The sequence below is a fragment of the Chelonoidis abingdonii genome, chromosome 4 (genome assembly GCF_003597395.2).
Source record: "Chelonoidis abingdonii isolate Lonesome George chromosome 4, CheloAbing_2.0, whole genome shotgun sequence".
NCBI classification, from domain to species: domain Eukaryota; kingdom Metazoa; phylum Chordata; order Testudines; family Testudinidae; genus Chelonoidis; species Chelonoidis abingdonii.
The window spans coordinates 80,812,014-80,824,102 of NC_133772.1; the positions used below are offsets into that span (position 1 = coordinate 80,812,014).

The 12,089-nt window shown below is 39.9% G+C and overlaps 1 protein-coding gene across 6 annotated transcripts in view; it reads left to right on the plus strand.

Annotated features, from left to right (window-relative positions):
• The window catches only part of FUT8 (fucosyltransferase 8), a 235,515-nt gene that overhangs the window by 181,068 nt on the left and 42,358 nt on the right, over positions 1–12,089 (plus strand). For all 6 annotated transcript variants that reach the window (XM_075065316.1, XM_075065318.1, XM_032776067.2 and 3 more), the window contains one exon: positions 2,941–3,178. In XM_075065316.1, the coding sequence (XP_074921417.1) occupies positions 2,941–3,178 (238 nt within the window). The remainder of the gene's footprint in view (positions 1–2,940; positions 3,179–12,089) is intronic.

The window sequence follows — 12,089 nt, forward strand, 5'->3', positions numbered from 1 at the left end:
TACAAATTAATGCCTCCTGAAATTATGAATCAAGTCATTAGGCAGCCATAAAATGTGCTTTTAATATCTAAGAATTTATAATGCTTGGTATGTACAGCCTTATCTAAGGGTCACCACAGAGCTTCTCTCCCGAAGTCTTTAAATGCTGCATTAACTCTTTGGCATGCTCCTCTTCCTTCACGTGACCATTAGGCAGAGAAAACAATGTAGTAGGTGAAGAGCAAGCAAAAGAGAAGCCCAGGGACAGGCTCAATCTCTCTGTGATGCTTCAGTTGGCCATGACATAGCAGGTATGGAGTCTGAGGGTATGTCCACCCTACAGGATTATTCCAATTTTACATAAACCGGTTTTGTAAAACAGATTGTATAAAGTCGAGTGCACACGGCCACACAAAGCACAGTAATTTGGCGGTGTGCGTCCATGTACCGAGGCTAGCGTCGATTTCTGGAGCGTTGCACTGTGGGTAGCTATCCCATAGTTCCCACATCTCCCCCGCCCAGGGAATCTGGGTTAAAAGTCGTCCTTGCGTTTTGCGATTCGCTCCGGTAAATGTCGTCCATGGGGTGCTTTTATCCGTGAAAGCAACGGCAGACATCATTTCGCGCCTTTTCCCCTGGATTGCCCTGGCAGACGCCATGCATGCAACCATGGAGCCCATTTTGCCTTTTGTCACTGTCACCGTATGTGTACTGGATGCTGCTGACAGAGGCGGTACTGCAGTGCTACACAGCAGCATTCATTTGCCTTGCAAGGTAGCAGAGACGGTTACCATTCCTATTGTACCGTCTGCCATGCGATTGTAAATTGGCAATGAGATGACAGTTATCAGTCGTTCTGTATCATTGCTGCTGTCATGGGTGTTCCTGGCTGACCTTCGCTGAGGTCGACCGGGGTGCAAAGACAAAAATGAGAATGACTCCCCGGGTCATTCCCTCCTTTGCTTTATCTAAAATAGTCAGTCCTGCCTAGAATATGGGCAAGTGTACTAGAGAACCAGAAGAGCACAGCCGCTCCGTGTCAGATCCCGCAGAAGTGATGAGCTGCATGCCATTGTAGGGGGTGCCTCTGCAACAACCCCACCCATTGCTTCCTTCCTCCCCAACCCTCCTGGGCTACCGTTGCAGTGTCCCCCATTTGTGTGATGAATAATAAAGAATGCAGAAATAAGAAACACTGAGTTTTTAGTGAGACAAAACTACGGTCCATGCTGGAGCTCTTTTTGGATTTGAGACTGGATCGCCACCCGTGCTGATCAGAGCTCCATGCTGGGCAAACAGGAAATGCAATTCAAAAGTTTGTGGGGCTTTTCCTGTCTACCTGGCCAGTGCATCCGAGCTGAGATCGCTTTCCAGAGTGGTCATGATGGTGCACTGTGGGATACCGCCCGGAGGCCAATACCGTCGATTTGCGGCCACACTAACCCTAATCCGACATGGCAATACCGATTTCGGCGCTACTCCTCTCGTCAGGGAGGAGTACAGAAACCGGTTTAAAGAGCCCTTTATATCGATATAAAGGGCCTCGTGTGGATGGGTGCAGGGTTAAATTGGTTTAACGCTGATAAATTCGGTTTAAATGCGTAGTGTAGACCAGGCCTAAGCCTGTGCCCAACTGCTCGAGCAACTGGCAGACTTGGGTTCTCTGGACAAAGCAACCTCATAAGGATAAGCTATCTGCACTGGGTCCCTTAAATGCCTGGCTTCAGACAATCTGCCCTTCCTAAAATTATTTTGGGCCAAAATTTCAAAAGGTCAAATTTGAATGGATTGTTTTGGGAAAAATTATTGGGAAAGCCAAATAAAATAGATTGAAATACTCTTAAGAAATAGAGGTCTGAGGACTGCAGCTGTAGAGACAGATAGTTCTGAATAGTTCTCAGGAGGGAGGGTGGTATTTAGCCTCCTCTCATCAGAGTTTATCTATTTCCAAGAGTGGATAGGGAAAAATCCGTTACAGAGTGTTGGATAGGAAAGGGGAAAAGATATGGTTGTATTGATGCACAGTTACTCCCCTCTTGCAGTTAAACAACCAAAAATAACTTCTCATGCTAAATATTTCGTATAAAAATTATATTTATGGAAAAAAGATGTCTGGGAATATGTAAGTAATAATGGATACAGAAAAAAAAATCTTGTCTGGACTTCATGAACCCAAAAAGTATTTAATGCTCTATAATTTTAAACATGCTTGGCATAGCTTATTTAATGGCAGTTAAATTCAGTAGTTGTGTAAGAAATTATTACATACTATAAATAGCCTTTAGTGTAGATGATGTAAGATATAATGTCTTAAAAGTACAGAAAATTGTTTTAAAATTATTCTATCAAGCTTTCAGTGCATAAACTTTTTGTGCAGAGCTGGACTATTTCAATAACTGGATTTTATGTTTATCAAGAATACAGTCCAGTTTAAAATCTTGACTTTTACGACTTTGTTTAGCCATGCAATATGTTTTATACTTGGTTTGTAGTAAGCTAGTTTGGAAAATAGTCTATTAATTGTTTGTTTTACTCTCTAGGCAGACTGAATTTTTCTCTTTAAATAAATCATGCATGTTCATTGAAATAGCGCTAACAAAGTTGGAAAAGAGCCACAGGAAATCAAGAAAGAGCATTCTTACACTGAGAACTATTTTGGATGTGAGCCTTGAGACTGAATGTTAGCATATTCTGACAGTGTGAGAAATGAAAACATAATTTAATATCTTAAAGGTGTATTATTTTACATTGGAGTAGTGAAATATATGTGGTGGCTGTTCATGTTAACTGCTGAGAGTGCACAATTTTCTTTCAGCCGGTGCTTGTGCCTTCGTTTTAATGTGGGATGTACTATATTGGCATGACTTGTGTGTGATTTATGACACTTGTCACTTATTAACTCAGAAATATGTCTTTGTGTATATCTTGTCTTCAACTGTGCTTCTTGGTCCTTACTTATAGAACCCCAAGGATTGCAGCAAAGCCAAGAAACTTGTGTGTAATATCAACAAAGGCTGTGGCTATGGCTGTCAACTTCATCATGTTGTCTACTGCTTCATGATTGCTTATGGAACACAACGAACACTCATTTTGGAGTCTCAGAATTGGCGCTATGCTACTGGTGGCTGGGAAACTGTCTTTAGACCTGTAAGTGAGACGTGCACAGACAGATCAGGCACTACCACTGGACACTGGTCAGGTAAGACTCAATGAACAATTCTCAAATAAACAATTTTCCTTTCTCCTTTTGCTGTGTCCACATTACAAGACTATATCAAAACCTGTTTGTTGACTGTTAAATAATATCTATGATTGCAATTTTATGGGTCATCATTTTTCCCTTCGTTGTCTTGTAATAGAACACTAGTATCCTCTCTTAGAAGATCCTGCTACATCAGCAGGAATTTTTATGCAAAACAAGTTCCAAATCCAGACCAAAATCCTTGAACAGTATATCAAGTTACAGGGAGTGGCAGATTAGGATCTCATTTTTCTGAGGGAATAGTGAAGGTAATAAAGAGAGGCAAGTGCTGAAGTATATAATCATACTGAAGGAAGTATGAAATATAAATACAAAAAAGTCATATAATACATATTCATATACCAACAAAAACAATAATAAAACATAAATTCTTCTTATGAATCAAATAGACTAGTAAAAACAGTAATTGGTGCCCATGTGGCAAGATGATGTGTGTGTTAATATTATTTAGGGCAGGAAATTAATCTATTATTTTATTGAAACAAATGCTTACAGAAGGAATATGGGGATTTTGTCATTGGGCAGTAATAGATAGTCTAACACACATATACAGAAAACTGAAGGGGTGGAATTACTTTTTCTAGTGAAACCTCACTGTCAACACCTAGCTGAGCTGTGAACACAATTGCACAGGAAAATTCCAAAATCACATTTGCCAAAATATTTGTATAAATGTACAGTCCCATCAAATTAGTATGAAGGAATCTATTGCAGATGATTGGAAGTATGTCAGCCTTTTCCTCAAAGTCTAGGCTGAATATTGGCAGGAATTTTAACATCCAACTCCATGTTGTTTGAGTATCTTTTATGTGAATGATTGTTTCCAAAAGTATTTTAACAGATTTTAGATAATCTTTCTTTATTGTTAGATATATTAAATATTGTTTCTTCAGAGTTGGTTATCTGATCATTTAAGCACTGTTGTCTTGTAAATGCATATGAGTTTGGAAATATTGGAATAAATGTATGAGAGAGACAGTTTTAGAATCTGGCCCACTGTGTCTTTAACAGATCAAAGGAACATAGCTTATGATTCTGATATAATCAACTAGATTAATCTAGTGAGATCCAAAAAGTCTCAGTTGCTTTACAAAGATGTACGATTTCCAGAGGAAACAGTGGAGTATTACAAAAGGGAGACAAAGGGAAAGGGACTGGAGGGTATTAAATAATTTTGGAAATTACTGTCCATATAATCATGGTGGTGAGTAAATAGGTTAATTACTGAGTGAGTAAGAGTGGATAAACCTAGACTATGGAAGAAGGAAAATATATTCAAATGTTATATCTGGGATTTATAGTTGTTCTGTAGAGATCTAATGTTTTGGGGGGCAATTTCTGTACCAGTCAGCTGATGCACCCAGCTGTGCTGAATAGTAGAGCCTTAAATTTGGAAGGCCAAACTACCTTTGAATTTGTTACCTGTCCAAATGTATTTTAATATGAGATTCTGGAGTTTTGTTAAATAGAATTGGAAAAGATACTCGAAGCACTTAAAGTTAGCTAATATGGGTTCATGTTAATGTTGTTTAACTGAGAAAATGACAGGTTTAAGATATTCCAGTTAGGCAAATGTTTATTAAAATGAATAGGAAAAGGGACATCATTTAATTTAAATAGCTCCAAATAATTGTCGTCATTGCTTCAGTACTTTAGGAGGGAATACCATTAAGATAAACACGAAGTAAGGTATCATCTGCATATAATGCTATCCATAGATCAGTACGCCTAACTTTTATTCAGATAATATGATTGCTGGACCAGAGATTCCATAGTAAGAAAAAACAAGGGAAATAAAAACAGTCCTGCATTGTACCACATCTCAGGCCAAAGCTTTAGGTTCATTAGCATTAATAAAGAACTTGGCTGTTGATACATACATGGTACATTAGTCATGTCCAAGTAAGGAGTCTTGGTCCAGTTACCATCTGCTCAAAGGCAGAAAAGAAGGACTGATATTTTTATTATCTATTTTAGAGTAGCTCTAGAGACCCACAAAAGGATTGTGGCCCCACCATTGTGGTCGCTGTTGTTGAATTTCATTCCCATATATCATTATCCTTTTGAAAAGATATTACATTAGCTGGGGTGACAAAATTATTTTGACTACATTTCAAGCTTATCTGGATACATTGATGGATCAGGGATCTCTCTCTGAACTAATATCCATTTCACTTCTAAAAATACTAGTTAACAACAGAATTCAGAACAGAAGTATTGAAATAAATGTATCTTCTTATTGTTGCCAAGATTCCAGATTTTCTCAAGATGATGTCTTTGTCAAGAAGTTCAGTAATTTGGCCAGTATAGGACTTGATTGACCTCTTTCTTTCTGTGAAACAGCAGGTACTTGCAGTGCCTGAAATGAAGGCCTCAGACCCAGATAGAACCTTTAAAAGATTTTCTCATGCATAGCCAACCCATTTTTATTGCGTAAACTTTTGGATGAAGTACATACACCAACACTCATAGAGGCAGCTCATTGGTGAGAAGTTTGTGTGCACAACCATTCCCTGTGTATAAATTTATGAACTGCATCACAAGGCCAATGTTCTACCAGTGTCTGACAGAAGCAGCTCACAATATCTCTTTTCCCATGTTCATAGGGAAAGTCTTTGGAGCCTGCATTTGCAGGTATTCATTTCCGTTTATTCTCTCTCTCTCTCTCCTTCTCCGCACTCCCTCCTCTTCTGTCAGGCTCCTGACCCACAGATCTTGGTGGGGGAGTGGTCTGAAAGCAGGCAAGTACAGTAACTCCTCACTTAATGTTGTAGTTATGTTCCTGAAAAATGTGACTTTAAGTGAAAAAATGTTAAGCGAATCCATTTTCCTCATAAGAATTAATCAAGTATCAGAGGGGTAGCCATGTTAGTCTGGATCTGTAAAAGCAATAAAGAATCCTGTGGCACCTTGTAGACTAAAAGTAGTTTTGGAGCATGAGCTTTCGTGGGTGAATTGCATCCGACGAAGTGGACATTCACCCACGGAAGCTCATGCTCCAAAACTTCTGTTAGTCTATAAGGTGTCACAGGACTCTTTGCTGCTTTTATAAGAATTAAAGTAAATGAGGGGTTAGGTTCCAGGAAAAAAATTTTAACCACCCCCCCCACACACACACACAAACAAGTTTTAAACAAATGATTTAATACTGGTACACTGTGATGATGATTGTGAAGCTTGGCTGAGGTGGAGGAGTCAGAGGGTGGGATATTTCCAGGGAATGCCTTACTGCTAAATGATGAACTAGCAATTGGCTGAGCCCTCAAGGGTTAACTCTCATACTCTCTACTGTACACGGCAGCAGGAAAGGAGGGAGGCAGACAGAGAGATATATACACACACAGTGTGTTTGTGTCTTTGAGAGAGAGAGATGTGCATTTCCCCTTTAAGTATGAAGAGTGGGGTCAGAAGTAGACTGCCTTGTTAATTAGATCAGCAAGCTGAGACTGGACTGCAGCTGCTGCTGCCTGGAAGCTCCCTCTGTCATGTGTCCTCCCTACTCTATGGAAGATGGGGAAAAGAGGGTGCAGGAGCAGAGGGGAAGAGGACATCTTGACATTAATTCCCCTTTTCCTTCTCCCCACATAGCAAACAGGAGTCTTGGGGACCAGCTCCAAGGCAAAGGGCAGGAGCAGCACATGGCAGTGCGGGGAGGGACAGCTGCAATTGCTAGCCTGCTGGGCAGTTGCTGCACAGGGAACTTAGGGGAGTGGGGAGCTGATAGGGAGAGCTGATGGGGGACTGTCGATCCACCCTGGTTCCAACCATCCACCAGCTAGCTCCACCGGACTGCTTTTCCTGCAAGCAGTGGACAAAGCAGACGGTTGCCAAATGACCTTAGAAAGGGAGCATTGCACAACTTTAAATGAGCATGTTCCCTAACTGATCAGCAACGAAACAACGTTAACCGGGGCGACTTTAAGTGAGGAGTTACTGTATGGCTAGTTCTGTCTGCCAGTACTTGTCTCCTCTGGCACTGGGCTGTGGAGACTTGGGCCTATGCCAGCTCCTCTCAACAGGCAGTGCTGTATGTTTCAGAAGGTCCCTGAACCAACCACCGAACTCAAAGATTACAGTCTGGGGGAGATACCTGAGATCTTTTGAAAGTGATGATTTCCTGAGTAGACACTGTTCAGTAGGCTCTCCTACATAAGAAGGACCTCCAGGCATTCCTCCTTTCATTAGAGGTTCAGCAGCCAGCATCTTTGAACAACCAGTTCATCCTCACGTCTTGTTTCTTCAAATCTCTGAAATGGGTAGAACAGAACCAGACATCATTCCCTTCTTTGTAAATACAGTTGAGTTATTTTAGGATGATAAGCTCTTGAAGTTATTTGCTGGGCTTGTGACATAATTTGTAGGCTGTTACGTCGTAACAGTTGGGTGTCAGATTTCACCAGTGAGCTGCCTACATGAGTGCTGATGGTTATGGTCAATCCAATAGTTTGTTTTCCAGACAAACAGATTTTCTGTTATGAGAACACTATTTACAGGCAAGAATTAACTAACTGTTCCACAAGTGTTCCAGGTCACTGCCCCCATGCACACTAATTATGTGCATAATAGTTTTCTTAGATTATTTCTAAATTGATTCTATTATAGGCAGAGTCCATAAGTCGCAAGACTTTCTCAGTGGTCTGTGATAACATGGTACGCAGGATTTTCAGAAACCCAAAGCAGTGGTAACTTTACTGTTTCTCACCAGGCGGTGTAAGGAATAAATCAATGCGGGCACAGGTCATCCATCTAATAAATAATTAGCACAAGCAAAAGTGCTTTCACTTAATGAAAACGTAGTTTTAGATCTCTCTGTCTCTCTCTCACACATACTCACTCACTCACTCACTCTGTGGTTGGAGTCTGAAATGGTTCCACGGGATCAGCAGCCAGACTTCTGAGGGGCTCCTCCTTCCGCCTGACTGCTATGTGATGTTTGGTTTTCAGCTGCCAGTGGCTGAACATACAAAATTGCTGCTGAGTGCAGTACTGTCAAATACTGGGGTACTTGCAGGAATGTCAATTCTAGGGTAACACAAACATCTCTACAACATCGATACAGACCTCACTGTGAGAGGTACGAAGTGAATGTTCAGTGACTATTTGGCTTACTATAGATATTTTTTGAGAGATCTGCTATTTTTCCACAGATGAAACAGTTATTGCCTGTTGAATTTTGACTAGTAACATTTGAAAATCTTTGCAGGTAATTGCCCTAGTTGGTAATTAAGTTGGTTAGGCAGCCTCTGATCTGGAGAATTTGCCTATGCAGAAGTTCAGCACAAGGCCTGTGTCAATCCAGTCATAAATAGGATTTAAGTGGTGGATAGGCCTTGTGCACATGTATTCTGTACAGGAATAAATTTGATATGGATGTCACTGCTCCTACTGTTCCTTCCATGGAAAAGGACTTCAAAATGTTTTTCTGCCTGCAAACGACCTGTCATCTTGGTGACTTTGAATGGGGTTGAAATGTGTATCTTTATTTTGCCAGCATGAGAGGCAAAGAAAAGAAAGGAGAAATTAAAAACAAACCCTGCATTGTACAAAGGAGCAAGGAGCAGGTGTACTTTTTGCAAAAAAAAAAAAATCACAAATTTGTAGATTAGGAACTTAGTCTATGTCTACTGTGGACTATATAGAACAGTTTTTAATCTGTGTTCCCCATATTTTAAGTGCCTGAGCAATAACATCAGCTTGATGATCAGCTTTCTGTGAAAACTTAGGCAAGGAGGGGTGAAACGTGACAATTGCCATATTGGATAAGGTCCATGGTCAACCGGGTATGAGTTTGTACTTTTTCTTTCTAATTCTTAAGCATAGGCTTTTTGGATTTTTGGAATAAATCGTGCCATTTATAATAATTTATTTTAGCCTAGGAAATATGTATGTGCTGCATATTTGACCAGTTGTGTTCAATAAGAAAAGGGACTTTCAGTTAACTGAAAAGAACTCAAATGTTTTAGGAATCCTTGTCTTTTCAGTTCTCTAATGACATACCCTGTTCCAGCTAAAACATTTACAAAAACCCAATAGGAAGTATTTGAATAAGACGATTGCTTGTAAAAGCTCCAGTTTAAATCTACCGATGTTGAAATGACATATATTTAAAAGATATTTAGATTTACAAAGTTAATGTCTCCCTTAGAACAAATGACATCTTGTGCACAATTACTCTGAAATATGTAAACAATTCCCAAAAACCTATTTAGGTCATGATCACTTGCAGGTACCTTGAATACTCAGATAATATACCCAGTACCTATTAGTTAAGCTTTTAAGGAGTTTTCTAAATATACCATGGAAAGATACAAAAGAATGATCACAGCTGTAAATGTGTTTATGCTCACTGTGTACGTAGAATGTGTGTATATATTATATAAAATTATGTAGAGCTACCTTATAACTATTCTATTACTTAGTATATACAGAGCTGGTACCATGGCCTATTACTAATGTTGCCCAGTAATCAGCACTCACGTCATGCTAGAACACTCCAAAATACCATTACATCTCTTTTTTTAGGAGCCAGAACAATGTTTTATGGACTTCTGCCAGTCCCAGCCCAGGCGGCTCCTTTCCTTCCCCAGCTGTAGAGAGTCCGCCAAGCTGGTCAGTTCCAAGCTCGGGTGGGAGGTGCTCAGCAATGGGTCAGCGTGTAGGGAGCCAGGATGCTTCTGCCAGGACCAGGCAGGGGAGCACACGGGCTGGAGCCACTGGGAACAACAGGATAAAGGAGCAGCCCCTCCTCAGAGAGCAGGCACAAGGCACAGGTGGTGGGAGGCAGAGATGGGATGGGCTCTGCAAGGAGTCACCCCCTGCTCTCTTTGGCCAGTCTCAACTCCTTTACTGCCCCTATCTTCCTCCCTGCTCCCCTCTGCCCCTTCCAGGGGTCTCCCAGTACCCTGATTCCAGTACTTTTTTTTTTTGCTAGTAGTTCCTATTATCAGGTAGTGCTGGACAAATTTATTAGTGCAATTGTATGATGGGGTTGCTTGTGATGGAAGGGGGTAGGGCTCAGCAGCCTTGGGGCTCACTCCCTTTTTATGTCTTCTGTTCCTAAAAGCTCATACTTCAGGTTTTTAGCCAGTCACCTGCAGAGAGTAAAAAAGAGACTCCAACACCGCAGTATTCTGGTTTTTTTTAATATCCTTCCTCTGAAGTTTCAGAGGTGGCCACAGCTGGAGATGGGACATTGGACAAGGAGGGCCAAGGCTCTGAGATGACCCCAAGCATTCTCTCTCTCAGATGCTTGGATGACTGTTTCTTGCTCACATGCTCAGGGTCTAACTGATGGCCATACTTGGCGTTGAGAAGGAATTTTCCCCAGGTCAGGTTGGCAGTGACTTTGCGGGGGTTTTGCCGCCTTCTGGAGTGTGTGGATGGGGGTCCCTTGCCAGGATTATCTGTCTATATCTCACGTAATCATTTCCCTGCCATTGCACAGGCCTTGGACTCTGGTGCACGTAGGTCTCTCCTATTCTCTGCTTGTGGCACTTATCAAGTCCCTTGTGGGCTGTAATATCAATATGTATCTTGCCATTTGACTAGGGCTGCTCTCATCAGCTTGAGTTTCAAGGTTGTGGGCGTGTAACACATCCATCCATGAAAGACAGACCTTCTAGGACGGCCTGTGGCAAACTGTCACATTTTAGACTACATCCTATTTTAATCTTGTGAGAAGGCAAGAGCACTGAGGAAGATTGTCACAGATGCTTGTGTGTTACACTGTTTCCAATTTTGGCTTTAATATGAATCTTCAGTGGGTGCTTAATTACCAGTAAATTTGAAGGATGACCTCACTGGATTGCCAAAAATCTGTGTTCTCATTTTATGCTACTCCAAATTTCTGTGTTTCTAGTTTCATTTTTTTACTCATCCATCTCCTTTTTTCAAGTAAAGATCGCATAAGACTGAAATTCAGAATCATGGAGAAAAGTATGATTATATGCAAACGGACTCACACATCCTCTATTTTGCAAAAAAAAAAAAAAAAATGCATTAAATTGTATAAACTATATTCTTCTAGCCATTTGTATTCTTCATACAGTGTTGTATAGGACCATGTTTATAATTTACAGTAAATGACATGGAATTATAGTTTTATTAAATTGTGCTTCTTCCAATCACTACAAGTACTGTTTAAAATTGTACATTTATCTTCATGCCAATGAATTGGAATGTCCCTTTTAAACACTTTTAATTTAGATTAATAATCATTTTAATACTTCTAAAGCTTATTGTGACTGATACTATTTAGATAGTAATCTGTCAGAAGAATTAACAAGTTTATATGTGAATTAAGATTATTTTTGTTTTTAAAGCACAATAGCGGTCTTTTTTTTCTATTTATGTATACTATCCATGTGTGTATATTTCAGCAAACTAATTAGCATGTTTCTAAAATTAAGGGAAATAGAATGAATTCTAATAAGCTGTTTGACATTAATCTGTTAGTTACAATAAATTAACTACATCTGTCATTGTTCTGATTTGTGCAATGAATCTTGGGATATTTCCCTTAGCATCTGTGCTATGAATTAAAATTGTTCTTATGAACTTGACATAATATGCCTGGAAGTGGAACTGGGTTTTTCTAGCTCAGATATGTCATGAGAATAGAAATTATATTGTGCATTTGTGCCAAATACAGTAGTTACTTTATACCCAATTACAATTTTAATTTTTCTTTTCTTCCTTTATTTCTCACAAATTTACTTATACTATCATTCTACATACAATTTCTCTAAATAGTTGGAAAAGAAAGGACTTCCTAATGTAAATTGTTTTCGTTTTAAAGTCACACATTATATGCAGATGTATTGTGAACAGGTGACTGTCCATGACAGGA